The sequence below is a fragment of the Dipodomys merriami genome, unplaced genomic scaffold (genome assembly GCF_024711535.1).
Source record: "Dipodomys merriami isolate MVZ:Mamm:240054 unplaced genomic scaffold, mDipMer1.0.p SCAF_194, whole genome shotgun sequence".
Classification (NCBI taxonomy): domain Eukaryota; kingdom Metazoa; phylum Chordata; class Mammalia; order Rodentia; family Heteromyidae; genus Dipodomys; species Dipodomys merriami.
The window spans coordinates 183,637-200,219 of NW_027203315.1; the positions used below are offsets into that span (position 1 = coordinate 183,637).

General features: G+C 43.0%; 1 protein-coding gene across 1 annotated transcript in view; it reads right to left on the reverse strand.

Moving 5' to 3' along the window:
- The window catches only part of LOC138831361 (zinc finger protein 658B-like), a 64,531-nt gene that overhangs the window by 27,197 nt on the left and 20,751 nt on the right, over positions 1-16,583 (reverse strand). The window contains exons 4-6 of the mRNA XM_070028479.1: positions 14,296-14,529; positions 14,177-14,253; positions 12,504-13,879 (exon numbers count right to left, since the gene is read on the reverse strand). Coding sequence (XP_069884580.1) covers positions 12,504-13,879; positions 14,177-14,253; positions 14,296-14,529 — 1,687 coding nt within the window. The remainder of the gene's footprint in view (positions 1-12,503; positions 13,880-14,176; positions 14,254-14,295; positions 14,530-16,583) is intronic.

Genomic DNA, 16,583 nt, shown 5'->3' on the forward strand with positions numbered 1-16,583 from the left:
TCATTTTCTTTCAGTCAATGATCAGGTCTATTTTTCCACTGAAAGTAGTCTTGTCTCTGGGAGGAGGATAAAATCCCAAAAGCCCTTTCCCTTGTTTGGTGCATCCTATATTACAAAAGTGATGAAAGGGGCTGGGAAGGTGGCTCAGTGGTAGAGTGCTTGCCTTGCATGCATTAGGCCCTGGTTCGATTCCTCAGCACCACATAAGCAAAAAGAAAATAGCCGGAAGTGGCGCTGTGGCTCAAGTGGTAGAGCGCTAGCCTTGAGCTGAAGAGCTGAGGGACAGCGCCCAGGCCCCACAACCAGACCCCCCCCCCAAAAAAAAAGTGATAAAAGGGCATGAGATTAAAGCTGGGTTCTTAAAGTATTGTGGGAAGCCTGGCCTGGTTTGCAACTTTTATTAAAAATGACTCCGGGAAGATAAAACCAAAACATACCTCAACTCCAATTTCCTTCAGAGTCCTCTAGGGAGCTAGTTGAAGAGAGGTGAAGGGGAGAGAGACTAAATAATTTCCTTCCTTTTATGACTTTGCTACGCTCAAGCAGTAATTACTGAATACAATAGCTACAATGTACCTAGCTGGGGAAGGTCGTCAGTTTACTTTCCCAAGGTGGAGAAGTATATGAGCTAAAATTTCAGGTCTCAGCTTTACTTAGGCTGCTTGGCTCAGGGAAGAGGGGACCTTTTCTGCAAATTCTTCTGTCCAGAAAGAGCTCTAGTTTATTCTCAATAAACAGTAGCAGGTGCTGCTAGAGATAAGGATGGTATAGAATAGGTTGTGACCTATGTGCTGACATCCTCCAGAGGGAAGCCCAAACTGAGACCTGCTCTGTAGAGAAATCAAAGAACTAGTGAAGAATGAATATTTTAGGTCAGCAGGCAAGGGAAGGGGTTGCTGAGGTAGAATTTCTGCTCCTGTTCCTGAGAAAATGGAGAAAACTACACAAAGGTTTATCTTTACGTGTGTGTGTGTGTGTGTGTGTGTGTGTATGCATGCCAGGGGGCTTGAACTCCAGGTCTCATGCCCTTGCTTAGCTTTTCCTGCAAGGCAGATCCTCTACCACTTGAGCCAAACCTCCACTTTGAGGTTTTTTGCTAGTTTATTGGAGATAGGAATCTGTCAGCTTTGTCTGCCCAGTCTGGCTTTTAACAAGTATCCTCAGATCTCAGCCTCCTGAGTAGCTAGGGTTATAAGCAGAAGCCTTCAAGTAGCCAGGTCCACACAAAGGTTTAGAGAAGTTTCTAGAGGAGGCCAGAGCAAATTTGCAAAGGCCCTACCTGATTTGTTAACTTCTTGGGTATTTATTTAATTAGGAAAAGAGCAAGATCAGCCTAACTAGGAGAAAAGCAAAAGGTGTAAATCGGTCATATCATATGGGCCTCACAGGCTGTAAGGATTCTTGTGGATTGTTAATGTGAAGGAAAAGTACTGGTGAGTCCCCACAGTTCACCTGGCGTTCTAGCCGCTCCTCTGGCTACTCTGTTACAGCAGTGTGCCCAATACAAAAGAAGTATAATATTAGTCATCGCATCACTCACAGTAGTGGAAAGGTAGGAGCAACCCAAATGTCCATGGATGAATAAACAAAATGTGATCTATGCATCCAATGAAATACTATTCAGTCTTAAAAAGGAATGGCATTCGGACCCATGCTACATGAATGAATCTTTAAAATATTGTAAGATATAAAAAATGACAATTTATGTTTCCACATCCATAGTTAAACAATAGTAAAAATAAATAAATAAAAGTCAAATTTGCTGGGTACCCATGGCTCACATTTATAATACTAGCTTCTCAGTGGGCTGAGAACTGAGGATGGAGGCTTGAAGGCAGGCTAGGCAGAAAAATCTCTGGGGCTCTTAACCCAGGACTCAACAGTAGAATATCAGACTTGCGCAAAAAAAATTCAACTTCGAGTGGAGAATGAGTCGGTCAGTGCGGGTGAGAAAGAGCAAGCTTTCTGGGTGCAACAGCACTGTGGCAGAGTGAGCACACAAAGCCAGCCCTAGGCTGACAAGGAAGGGCAGAAAAGACAGGAGAGGTTTGATTACTTTTATTGGCCAGCCCTGTGGGTTGACCCCAGGGCCTGGGTCTGTTCCTGAACCTCATTGTGCTGAAGGCTAGTGCTCTACCACTTGAGCCACAGCCCTGCCCTGCTTTTGGCTTTTTCTGAGTCTTTATTGGAAATAACACTTTCATGGACTTCCTGCCAGGCTGGCTTCAGAGATTGATCCTCAGATCGCGGCCTCCCGAGTAGCTAGGCATACAGGCATGAGCTACTACTTCCCCCCATTTCATTAACTCTTGTGTGTCATCCCCAGGAATGTGCACTGGAGCCAAGGTGACCCAAGCCTTCAGGGGAGCCCCAGACCCCAGGGGCTGAGCAAAGGCGGGGCTCCGCCACTATCTGCAAAGCCCAAAGACCTGGACTCCAGTGACCACAGAAGCATAGGAGGCAGGGATCAGATCCTGGAGTGCACTCCAACTGCACCAAAATGCACCACGAGCACCAGTGCCCAATGAGCAGGCAGCAGTGGAAAGTGCTATAGAGTCGGAGTGGGACAGCGCCATTGCTGTCTTGGGTTTGGTTAGTTGTTGCCGCTGCCAGCACGTGGACATGCGGATGGACTAAGGAGGTCAGGTCTGACTGTCCATATTGGCCACATGGTGATTGTAGAGTCTGGCATCTAGTCTTCATGCTGGGGGAGGAAAACCAGCCTCCCAGATGAGAGGCATGCCTGGATCCCTGGAGGCAGGGGTGGGCACTTGGCTGATAGGTTATTGAACCTGTCAGTCCAATGCCTGGGACTGGGAATTTCCTGTGGCTCTGCCCCCTGAACTGATCTCTTTAGGCCAGATGATGGGTGTGTCCGGATCCCTGGGGTGAGCACTTGGCTGATAGGTTATTGAACCTGTCAGTCCAGTGCCTGGGACTGGGAATTTCTGGTGGATCTGCCCGTGCTCTGATCTTTTTAGGCCCGGATCAGCTTAAGTCTTGCCACATGTGTCTCCCTAGTTGAGTGCTGGGTCCTGTCTCATCTTTGGTCATCATGCCATCGTAATTCAGATCTCCATGGAAGCTGAATTGCCTTGTTGGTATTGTTTTTATTTCTTTCCTCTTTAGCATGTTTGCTAGCTGTGTTATGTGTATTTGGGGGGCTGTGGGCCTTTGTAACAACGGGCGGCCTGCAGCCTGTTAACTGTGTAATAAAGACTCCAATATTTTATATTCCCAAGTGTGGCTTCAGGGATAGCTCACAACACAGCTAGTGCGGTGCAGGGCTGCCGGGCTCTGAAGGGGCTTTTTCAGGCGGTGGTACTGGTGGCCCTGGTCTTCCTGCCCAATGTGGGGCTGTGGGCTTTGTACCAGGAGAGGCAGCTTGGTGGCACCTGTGGGGGGTTCAGAAAAAGTGCTGTTTCTAGCGGCTGGGCAGGTGAGTGCCTCGGTCCGGTGCAGCATGGAATAATGCTTTCCCTCTTCTCCAAATACTTTTCTGCTGCCCCTTCTTGCTCCTTCTCCTCCTGTCGGAGTCCTCAGAGGCGGCAGGGGGGAACATTTGCACTTTTCCCCGCTTTTTTTCCCCAGATGGGGCAAATTGAGGATGAAAATGTGTCCACTCAATTGAGTCAGAATTAGAACCCAGGGCCTTTGGTGCCCCAGTCTGGGACTCTTATTTCAAATTTCCATGTTTTACAGTCAGTCCTCCTTTCTGTTGCCCTCTCTCCTCCCCTGACCTCCCAATATTCTCTTTCTGGGGAGAACCCTGTGTCCCAGGGTGTGATGCCTTCTGTAGGACTGGTTCCCCCCTCATCTCTGCTCTCCTCCCTCATCCCCCCTCCCCTCACCTCACCTGATCCTGTTGTTTCTGCTCAGGTCAGTCCCTTTTGCCTTTTACCATTTGCACAGGGGCCCCTGGGCCTCCCTGCTCCCCTCTCCCTATTTGGCTTTCCCCATTCCTATTTTTTTCTCAGATCCTGTGGATTCCTTGGGGAGTGAGTGCAGAGATCCTCTTGGAGCTTCAGGTGCCTTGGATAGGGTGAAAGGTGAGTTTCTGGTTCTTGAGGAACTTGCCACCTTTAACTCTCCAGGAGTATGGAGGTGTCCTGGTGGAAGGATCCCCCGAAATGTCCCAAAGCACAATTCCTTGAGGGTAGAATGCCACATGCCTTCCTCCTCTCCTCTGAATTGACGGGACTTGGTATTTTTTCCATTCCAAATTGTGATCATTTTTGTTATTGCCTTTTTGAAACTTAATCATGTACCTGTACCTGTGTACATGCATTAGGCTAAATTTACATTTCTGTGTGTGTGTGTGTGTGTGTGTGTGTGTGTGTGTGTGTGTGTGTGTGTGTGTGTGTTCATGTGTTCAGATCCTGGGACTTGAACTCAGGGCCTAGGTGCTGTCCTTTAGTGTTTTTCACTCATGGCCCGTGCTCTGCCGCCTGATCCACAGCTCCACTTCTGGCTTTTTGGTGGTTCATTGGAGATAAGTGGTACAGATTTCACTGGCTTAGAACAAGGATTCTCATATTTTAGCCTCCTGAGTAGCTAGGATGGCATGTGTGAACCATTGGCACCTGGCTTTGACTGCTCCCTCACATCATTCCAACTCCCTTATCTCCTAGCAAGTCTATGGATACTTAAATTGCTTCCTATAGTAGGGCATTTCAGATTTGCTTATGGGATTTTTCCTGGTCCCATAAGAAGTGGGTAATTTGTATATCAGAATCTGACTTGACTGACTGTTGGCTGGCCTCAAAGGAAGAGGCTGAATTTTTTTTGTTGGGGGGGGGGTCCTGTCATGGGGCCTGAACTCTGGGCCTGGGTGCTGTCCCTCAGCTCTTCAGCTCAAGGGTAGCACTCTACTACATCATCCACAGCACCAATTCCAGCTTTGTTCTTTTTGCTTATGGGGTGCTGAGGATTGGAACCCAGGGCCTCATGCATGCAAGACAAGTGCTCTACCACTGAGCCACCTTTCCAGCCCAAGAGGCTGAATTTTTGAGGTTGATGCTTTTCCTTTCTCCTCAGTCTCTGGCTGGTCTCTGGCCATTCTGGTGTCTTGAGTACAGAGGGCTCTTTGTTCTAGGGCTAATCAAATGGAGATTAGCAAATGCTCTAGTTAATACCTTGAGGTTAACTTGGCAGCTAAAAGTACATCCTGTAGCAGTTAATTGCCCTTGTCAGTGTTTGAATTGTGTGAGTGAGTTATGTGTCTTCTGTATTTTGCATATGCCAGACCCTCTGCATTTCATACATGTGTCACAGTCAGAAAGACAAAGACTTAAATGAAACTGTTGCTTCCTAACAACCACAATGGAACTGGGAATGGAGGGAGCCTCTGTAGCATGTGCAGTAGAGTGGGGAAAGGAGGTGAGCCAGAGATAACCTAGCCCGGATCTCTCTTTGAGACCTCTCCTCTTTCCCAACTTCATATGGGAACTGAAGGAAAGCTGGAAACCAGGGCTGCTTACATTAGCCCAGGGCCTGCAGGCAGGGTTAAACTCTCCTCAGCAGGGATGATTAACAGGTCTGGCCTTATCCTGGAGTAATGGAGCTGGCAGAGGGGAGGTTCAGGAGCCTCTAGAGAAGCTCACCCCCACTTCAGGGTGATGGGTCCTAGGTATGAGCCTAGCTCCAGGGTCTCTCAGTGGGCCCTGGCCTTATGGATTACCAGAGTGCTAGTTAATAAAGGAATATAATTAGTTAGCTGGGCACCAGTAGCTCATGCCTGTAATCCTAGCTACTCAGGAGGCTGAGAGCTGAGCTCATGATTCAAAAACAGCCTTGGCAGAAAAGTCTGCAACTTTGCTCTCCAATTAACTACCAAAAAGCCACAAAGTGGATCTGTGGCTCAAGTGATAGGAGCACAGAAGCTCAGGGACAGGATCCAGCCCCTGAGTTTAAGCCCTAGGACCAGTCCCCAAAATAAAACAAAACTGAAACACAAAGTTACTCTTGTTGACTTTAAGAGTACTGCGCTATGGCTGGCAATTCTAGGTGCTAGTAGGACTCTCATTCCAGAAACCTATAAGGAAACTAGGGTTCTGTGGGGCTTGAACTTGTTTAAGATCCCTACCATGAGCTACATTACTATTGGCCTTCCTGGAATTGTGCCCAAGGCTATCTAATTATTGGGCATGTACAGCCTTTTAATTTAACTTTCATTCTCTTGGAAGTGAGCTGCGGCTAAAGTGGTAGAGCATCAGCCTAGAGAGAAAAGGTTATGAGAGAGCACACAGACCCAGACTTCAAGCACCAGCACTGGCACAAATAAATGCTCTCTCTTTTCCACCTATATGAGCCATGGAGAGACTGGTGTTGGAGTGAATGCAGTTGTGCTCTTTTGCTTACTAACTGGTGGGTCTTTCTGTACTTTATAGTGCCGGCTGTGGCTTGAAATCATGGCCTGGGTAGTATAAACTGGGCTTTTTTGCTCAGTTTTACCACTTGAGCTACAGCTCTAATTCTAGGTTTTTAGGTGGTTCATTGGAGATAAGAGTCTCATGAACTTTCCTAACCAAACTGGTTTGAACCATGATTTTCAGATCTTGGCCTCTCCTGAATAGCTAGGATAACAGATGTGGGCCACCAGCACCTGGCTTAGCTGGCTAAACTGCAAACCACCTGGAGGCACCCCAGAGACTTGGATTTAGTTAGTCAGGTTGGGGCTGGCACTGTACTCTGTGTCTGTGTGTCTGTATGTACTTGTGCAGTTGCCTAAACACAGGACCTCATATTCTATTTTGTTGTTGTTGATGCTGGGGCTTGAACTCAGGGCTAGGGACATATCCATGAGAGTCTTTTTCTCAAGGCTACCACAGAGCCACAGCTCTATTTCCAGCTTTTTCTGAGTAATTTACTGAAGATAGAATTTCATGGAGTTTTGTGCCCAGGCTGGCTTCGAACTGTGATCCCCAGCATACTGAGTAGCAGCAGCAAGGATTACAGGTATGAGCCAACAGCACCCAGCTCATATTTGTAAAGAAGGATGAGGTAGTGATTATCTTAAAGCTTGCCTCTGGGCATGGCATAAATAGGTTTTGTGTACTACTTGTTGTTGTTATTGTTGTTGTCAAGTCAGAGGTGGGGATAGAACTCAGGACCTTGTACTTGTCAGGACAGGCTTCTCCAAGAGCTAAATCCCCAGCCCCACCTCATATTTTTTATTGTTTTTTTCCCCTCACAATTGGTGCTCTACCAGATGAGCACCATCTCTATTTCTGTTTTATGTTTTTGATTTTTTTTCTTGTTAATTGGAGATAAGGGTGTCAGACTTGCCTGCCCAGGCTGGCTTTGAACTGCAATCCTCTCCTCTCAACCTCAGGAAGTAGAATGGTGGGTTTCCAGAGCCTGGGAAAAGGCATGGATGGGTACTGCTAATTAATAGGTACCCAATTTTAGTTTGGGATACTGAGAAAGTTCTAGAAGTTGATATCAGTGAGGTTGCTTGAAATGTGATTGTACTTAAAGCCACTGAAGTGTATACGTATACTTGGTTCGTATAGCATGTTTTATGCTATACTTATTTTCACACAATGAGAGAATAATTAACATTGCAGCCAGAGAGGGGCTGGACAAGAAAGGTTGGCAGGAGGTGTAAAGTTCACTCATTCAGTTTCTCATCACCAAATATCTATTGTTGGACCATTTGTGCTGGGCCTGTGCCAAGTTGTAACAAAGGCAGTGTGGGTGGTTGCTTGGAACTGGTCCTCTATTACTTGAGCCACACTTATGCTTCTGGCTTTTTGCAGGTTAATTGGAGATTAATCTCTCAGATTTAGCTGCCATGGCTGGCTTTGAACTTAATATACTATCTTAAACTCATGAGTGGAACCTGCTCTTTTTTGTGTGTGTGTATCAGTTGTGGGGCTTGAACTCTGGACTTGGGCGCTGCCCTTGTGATCTTCAGCTTAAGGCGAGTGTTCTACCCGCTTGAGCCACAGCACCACTTCCGGTTTCCTAGTGGTTTATTGGAGATAAGAGTCTCATGAACTTTCTTTCCCCGGGCTGGCTTTGAACCGTGATCCTCAGATCTCAGCCTCCTGAGTAGCTAGGATTACAGGCGTGAGCCACCAGCTCCCGGCCTGCTCTTTTTTGTTGTTGTTGTTGTTTTTGGTTATCAGGCTTAAACTCAGTGGATGGGCACTGACCCTGAGCTCTTCTGCTTAAGGCTAGTTCTCTACCACTTCGAACCACTGTACTACTTTTGGTTTTCTGGTGATTAATTAGAGATGAGAGTCTCACAGACTTTGTTGCTCTTTAGCCTTGAACTTCAATCCTCTGATCTCAGCCTCCTGAGTAGTTAGGATTACAGGCAGGAGCCCCTGCACCTTGCTGGAGACCTGCTCTTCTATGAGGGAAGGGACTCTGATTATCTCCATTTTACAGATGTAGAAACAGTGACAAAAAAAATAAAATGGCTTGTCTATGATGTCACAAGTTAGTAAATGCCAGAGCTGGGGCTGTTATCTTTTAGCAAAGCTCACCCTCAAATAATACTCCATTTGTGTGTGTCCTTTGTCATCCCATCATATTCCTGTACCAAGGAATCAACAACACCCACAGGTGTGATTAAGAACATGGCTCTGTCTGGTGAGGAGAGTGCCTGGATTTGAGTCTCATGTTCACTACTGAATTTGGATTGAGACGTTTGTATGGCCAAGATTCAAGTTTTGTGATCTTGTCTCTGGCCAATCATTTGTTCTGTGTTCCAGTGGCCAGGTCTGTACGACTAGGATAATTTATTACCAAGTTCACCTATTAAAGTCAGCTTTATAGTTCATTTGAGTGAAGATGGCAACCTTGGGCTGAGTGTCTCATTCAGTGGTATTCTGTACATTTTTAGCATGGTGAGAAGGAGGAGGGAGGTGAGGGGAGAGGAAGAAGAACCAAGAGGAAGAGGTAGAGGTAGAGGTGGACGTTGGCCAGGTATCAATGTCTGGAGCCAGTAATCCTAGTTCAAACCAGCCAGTACAGGAAAGTCTGTAAGATTTTTTTTTTTTTGGTCGGTCGTGGGGCTTGAACTCTGGGCTTGGGCGCTGTCCCTGCACTCTTCAGCTCCAGACTGAGTGCTCTACTGCTTGAGACACAGCGGCACTTCCGGTTTTCTAGTGGTTTATTGGAGATAAGAGTCTCAAGGACTTTTCTACCTGGGCTGGCTTTGAACCACGATCTTCAGATCTCAGCCTCCTGAGTAGCTAGAATCACAGGTGGGAGCCACCGGCACCCACCAAGATTTTTATCTCAAACTACTCAAAGACTGGAAGTGGAACTGTGGCTCAAGTGGTAAAGCACTAGCCTTTTATTGTGGGGGGGAGGGGTCTGGTCCTGGGGCTTGGGCGCTGTCCCTCAGCTCTTCAGCTCAAGGCTAGCACTCTACCACTTGGGTCCCAGCGCCACTTCTGGCTTTTTTCTTATTTGCTTATGTGGTGCTGAGGAATCGAACCCAGGGCCTCAAGCATGCAAGGCAAGTGCTGTACCACTGAACAACCTTCCCAGCCCCAAAGCACTAGCCTTGATTGAACACAAAGAGGCTCACGGACAGTGCTCAGGCTCTGAGTTCAAGCCTCAAGACTAGCGAAAAAATAAAACAAGAGACAGAAGTAGAAAAGATAGGGTTTTGTGTTAGCAATATAGTTTGTTGTTGCTGCGACAAAATACTTGACAGAAATAACCTAAGGGAAAAAGGATTTATTTTGCTTCATGTCACAGATTTCAGGCAATCTTGGCAAAGCAGAACAACTCATGGTAGCCAGGGAGTTAGGGGAGGGGGTAAGAGTGGGAAAGAGAATGCCTGCATTGCAGCATTCTCTCCCCCACCCCACTTTAATTTCATACGGAAAGCCTGCCTATGGAATGGTGCGACCTATATGCAGGAGAGATTCAGTTAATCTGCTATCCAGCCCAACCCCCCCACCCCCCCCACACAAAGGTGTGTTTTACTCATCAGACTGATGCATCTAAACCAATCTATCTCAATTAAGTTCATCCTCAAGATTTAACCATGACAGATGTCAGCTTCATTTGCCTCCAGATTTACCTTACTTGTTCTCTCACAACTCACCTATAATTTGTCATTGTTGGGTTTTGTTTTGTTTTGTTGGTTATGGGGCTTGAACTCTGGGCCTAAGCTCTGTGCCTGAGCTCTTCAGCTTAAGGCTAGCACTCTACCACCTGAGCCACAGTGCCACTTGGAGTTTTCTGAGTGGTTTATTGGAGATAGGTGTCTCACAGACTTTCCTGCCTGGGCTGGCTTTGAACTATGATCCTCAGATCTCAGCCTCCTGAGTAGCTAGGATTACAGGCATGAGACACAAGCACCCAGCTTCATTGTTGGTTTTTTTTTTAAGCACTCTTAAACTACAGTGTGTGTGTGTGTTTATATGTATGCACCTGCATGCATGTGTACACATGCTGATACTGTGGCTGGAACTCAGCCTCTGTTAGTTCTTCCTTACCTTTTGTATTCAAGATAAGGCTGATGCTACCACTTGATCCATGTCTCCATGTCGTTTTTTTTAGGCCAGGTTCAAGTGGCTCACACTCTAATCCTAGCTACTCAAAAGGCTTGATATCTGATGTTGAGGTTCAAAGCCAGCCAGAGCAGGGCTTTTATCTCCAATTAGCAATCTACTGTGATTTAAAGTGGTAGACCACCTGCCACCTGTATTTTACCCTGCCAAATATCTAGCACAGTCCTACCTCTTTCTGCTTATCTCTATAATCGCATGGATATCTGTAAGTATTCTAGCTAGCTTTTGTCCATCATTTTTTCCATGGGTCTAGTTTTTTTTAATTGCTACAGAATTAAATTTAGCAAAACCATAACTTATAATTTGTTGTAGAACTAGAAATTTGTAACTTGAAAAAGCAATATTCTCCTCTTGAGAAATTCACTTTCACCCTCCATAACAGTGAGAAAACACAGACTCTCCACAATATCCAGACTAGTGTTTTATTACTCAGAAGAACAATAGCATGGTCTACAAGTGAAAAATTTACAACAGACTCATCAGTAGTAAATAGAAAACAGCATGTAGTAAAATCATTTTGGCATTACTCATCCAAACCCAAATGCTTAAGAATCATGTCTTCATTTTTCCACCAAAGAAACTAGAAATGGAACTGTGATTCTAGTGCTAGAATTTAGCCTTGAGAAAAAGTAGTTAAGGAAAGTGGCTAGGCTTTGAGTTCAATCTACAAGACTAGTACCCACACACAAAGAAAATGTATTCTTTCAGGTTTTCTGAATATTTCATGAACTTGGGGATGAAAGATGATGAGACAGATTTTATTCTTGTGCACATTTTGTAATAAACAAGGAGTATTATCTTCCACCAGACCTTCTATTAAAAAAATGAATTGGAATAGTAATAGTGTTATAATGCATACATAGACCACACATATAGTGGAAGACTTTTGGGGAGCAGTGGAGAAATTGATGCTCTCATGTCCTTGGAATAAAGCATGTTAGTCCTTCCCCATCTATCACTACCAAACCACTATGGATGATTTGAGTTCAATCTCAAAGGTCCAGAGCTCCTATTTCTGAAAAGTGTTTATTAAATTACTTGACCATCCATTCCTCAATATAAAAGACACAAGTCAACAATTTCACTATCTTAATTCTTTGTCAAGCCTGGAAATCCAACCCCTGAATAACATGAAGGGGAATCATCCCTACTCTACACAATGAGAGGATGAGAAATGTTGGTTCAGTGAGTGGTTTTCCCTTACACCTAGCTTAATTCTGCCACGAAGGATTTCTCTATAATTTACAGAGGTTTCTGCCAAAGGTTTCCCTATGTTGGGTTTCATTTTTTGTGTGAGTGCTCTAATGCTGGCTGAAGGTTCATTCCTGCTTGAATGATGTCCTCTAATGTTCACTCCACATTCTCTCTTGTCTCTAGGTCTCTGAAATATGTAGAGAAACCTGTGAAACTTCTGGCTAAATATTTGTCTACATTTATTATACTCACATTTTCTCTCCTTATTATGTTCTTGGATGTACTGAGGACTGACTTCTATTAAAAATTGCATATTTGTTAGACCTGTTAATTTTCTTTTCTCCTATGTGATTCAGTTCTCTGCTGAACAATGTGCTACGCTGTCGAAGTGGTATTTTCTACATTGGTATTATTCATACCTTGTCTTTCTTGTCTGTGCTCTATAAACACTCATCCATGCATGATTACTAAGTGAAGGACTTTTTTGATACTTGTTTCATTCATAATGTTTTTCTCCTGTGTGTTTTCTGATGAAAATTTAACTATGTATGACTTCTCAAAAACTTTCCACATTTTTTTCATTCATAAGATTTTTCTCCTGTGTGCATTCAATTTGGAACCATGAGGCATGCCTTCTGGCTAAAAGGCTCCACATTTGCTACATTCACAAGGCTTCTATCAGGTTTTGGTTCTATCATGCAAACTTATTTTTCATCCAGGTGAGACATTCCATAGTTATCACATTCCTAAGATTTCTCATGTGTGTGGATTCTCTTATGCTTCCTGAGGGATGAACTGCAGATGAAGGACTTTCCACATTTGTTACATTCATAAGGTTTTTCTCCTGTATGTGTTCTCTGATGAACAGTAAGCTGTGACTTACAGGGGAAAGACTTTTCACACACATTACATTTATAAGGTTTCTCCCCTGTATGTTTTCTCTGATGGACAGTAAGGTGTGATTTTAATCTGAAATACTTTCCACATTTGTTACATTCATAAGGTTTCTCTCCCGTGTGTGTTCTCTGATGAACACTAAGGTGTGACTTTTGGGTGAAAGACTTTTCACACACATTACATTCATAAGGTTTCTCCCCTGTATGTTTTCTCTGATGGACAGTAAGGTGTGATTTTAATATGAAATACTTTCCACATCTGTTACATTCATAAGGTTTCTCTCCCGTGTGTGTTCTCTGATGAACACTAAGGGGTGACTTATGGGTGAAAGACTTTTCACACACATTACATTCATAAGGTTTCTCTCCTGTGTGTGTTCTCTGATGGACAGTAAGGTGTGATTTTAATCTGAAATACTTTCCACATTTGTTACATTCATAAGGTTTCTCTCCTGTGTGTGTTCTCTGATGAACAGTAAGGTCAGACTTACTGGTGAAAGACTTTTCACATACATTACATTCATAAGGTTTCTCTCCTGTGGGTGTTCTCTGATGGACAATAAGGTGAAACTTCTGTCTGAAATATTTTCCACATTTGTTACATTCATAAGGTTTCTCTCCTGTGTGTGTTCTCTGATGAACAGTAAGGTGTGACTTACGGGTGAAAGACTTTTCACACACATTACATTCATAAGGTTTCTCTCCTGTATGAGTTCTCTGATGAACAGTAAGGTCTGACTTACGAGTGAAAGACTTTTCACACACCTTACATTCATAAGGTTTCTCTCCTGTGTGTGTTCTCTGATGGACAATAAGGTGAAACTTCTGTCTGAAATACTTTCCACATTTGTTACATTCATAAGGTTTCTCTTCCGTGTGTGTTCTCTGATGAACAGTAAGGTCTGACTTCTGGGAGAAAGACTTTTCACACACATTACATTCATAAGGTTTCTCTCCTGTATGAGTTCTCTGAGGAACAGTAAAGTCTGACTTCTGTCTGAAATACTTTCCACATTTGTCCCATTCATAAGATTTCTCTCCTGTGTGTATTCTCTGATGCAAAGTGATGTATGACTTCATTCTAAATGATTTTCCACATTTGTTGCATTCCTCAAACTTTTGTTCTTTGTCAGTTCTCTGATGCCTTCTGAGACCTGACTTTTGGGTGGAAAATTTCCTATATTCTTCGTATTCAAAGGGTTTCTCTTCTGGTGTTGTTTTAGGTTGATCAGAACTTAGTTCTGAATTCTTAGAGATAGATTTTGCACATTGCTTACACTCATCAGGATTCTCTGGATATTTCCTCTCAGGTTTTGTAAGGTGTAAATCCTTACTGAATGATTTCTCACATTCACTACTTGTATAAGGATTCTCTCCTGTGTCTCTTTTCTGATGCATAGTGACTGGAAACCTCCCTCCCTGACAAAGTTCTTGGGCAAGAAGAGCAGACTTATCATATTCTTCTCTATATTCGTTATGGTTAGAGGCGGGATCTCTGATGCAAACCCAATTATGTGGAAAGAATATCATCTCTGAATTTAATACCTTCTCTCCTCCATATTGAAAATATGGACCATCATAATTTTGACTAAAAGCCTCTGAGTATCGAATTGATTGTTTAACTACAGGAGAAATACCAGGTATATATGCAGCCGGCATCTTACCAGGCTCACTGTAGTGGAGCATGTTCTGACACTGAATGAACTCGTCCGTCGTCATCCTTAAGGAGTTCTCATCATTCCTATTCAGATCTGGCTTCTGTTTTGAGGTCAAGTTAGAAGTTGTCACTAATCTCACTCTTTGCTCTATTGTGTTAATATTTGTGACAGCTACGTCACGCAGACATTCATCTGGACCTTCCTGGTAAGTCTTAATCACATGCTCCATTTTTTGAATATCTAAAATGAGTCATATAAAGAAGAAAAAAAACATAAATAAGATCCAAATACTCCTTAAAATAAAGGTAAAGACATTTTCCCCATCTTAACTGTTACAAATTTTGAAATATTAATATAGGAAATGATTTATGAGAAATAAATTTCTTTTACCACAATGTATTGATTAAGAAAGTAATACTCTTCCTTACACCGTTTTTTTGTCATGGGGCATGAACTCCAGGCCTGGTGTTGTCCTTCAGCTATTGAGCTCAATGCTAGCTCTCTATCATTTGAGCCACAGCATGACTCCCAGTTTTATCTGCTTATATGGTGCTGAAGAATCGAACCCAGAGCCTTATGCATGCAAGGCAAGCACACTACCACTGAGCTACTATAATCAAGAACTCTAATAACAACAGATGCTGGAGGGGATATGGACAGAAGGGAACACTACTGCATTGTTGTTGGGAGTGTAAACTTGTACAACCACTTTGGAAAACAGAATGGAGGCTCCTCAACAGACTTCACATAGAGCTCCCTTATGACTCAGCAATCCCATTTCTGGGCATTTACCCAAATGATCACAAACAAGACCATACTAAGGGTACCAAACAACTATGTTTATTGCAGCATTGTTTACCATAGGTAAGATAAGGAACAAACACTAATGTCCCTCAGTAGATGAATGGATCAAGAAAATGTGGTATATATACATAATGGAATTCCATGCATTCATCGAAAAGAATGATATGGCTCCATTTGTTAGGAAATGGAAAGACTTGGAAAAATTATATTGAGTGAAGTATGCCAAGCCCAAAGAAACAGGTCCCATGGTTCCGCTTATTTGCAATAACTAGTATATATCTGAGACAAGCAGAAACGGTCAATAAATTGATGTTAGGCAAAATGAACCCCAAGATAAGGACTCATATGTTTTTATTTATTGCTATTGTATCTAACATATATATATATATATATATATATATATATGATATTTCTTTATTGATTTATATGTCCCTCCCCTATGGTATAAGCCCTGTTTTTACTGTGTTTGATATAGGTATAATTTGTGGAGGGAAGGTGGACCCATTGCAACAATGAGATGTACAAGATGTTATGTCAAAAAATGAACTTCCCAACTTTGGCTGGGGCGGGGGGCTGGAGGGGAATGATGGGAGGGGATGGTAACGGAAAACAAAGGAGGAGGCAACAATGCTTGGTAAGAAATGTACTCATTACCTTGCCCATGTAATTGTAACCCCTCTGTAAATTGTTTTCACAACAACAAAAAAGAGTAACACTGACAGTTTATGATGGAAAATGTTTTTCTGTATTTCAGGTTTTTCTTCTTTTTTATGTCAGAGGAATTATTTATACAAATTACTAAACTATTTACTGCTAGCTTTTTAACCTGTATAATTTAATATGTAGCATTCTTCATTTTTTCCGAAAAATTGTTTTGTTTGATCTTAGGGGAATAGATGCTTTGTATTGTTTTACTTTCTTAAAATAATTTATATATTGTGCTACTTTACTTCTCAAACATTAGGAGAACAGTATTTTCTAACTTTGGAGATTGTACCTTTTTTATACAAACCTTTGCTTACACCTGAGAATAAAGTTTTATAACCACATTTCTTCAGTTATAAGTTCTCACTGTGAATTAAGTATCTTTAGAAATTTTAAAATTTGTTTCCCTCCACGTTAGACAGAATGTCATCTGACTTTTAAACCCTCAGACTCATGAACTAAAGCCACATCAGATCACGACCTAGTTAATCATTCTTTCTAGACTGAAAGCTTTGGTTCTGTATCCTGGCCTCTACCCTCCTTATCCTTATCAGAGGATAGCAGCCTTGGCATAGTCATTTGCTATACCTGCCTAGTCCTAGTTTCAAAGAAAAGTAAATCTCACTTTTCACATTTCTAATTTTGTTTTTTCAAAATAATTTCCACAAAGAGAAAGAATTGCTAACTTTACCTTTACTGCCCTACACAGTTCAGTGTGCATCTACATGCATTTTTGATTCACAAGTCTAACACAAAGATCACCTAGTTCTCTGCTACACATGGGA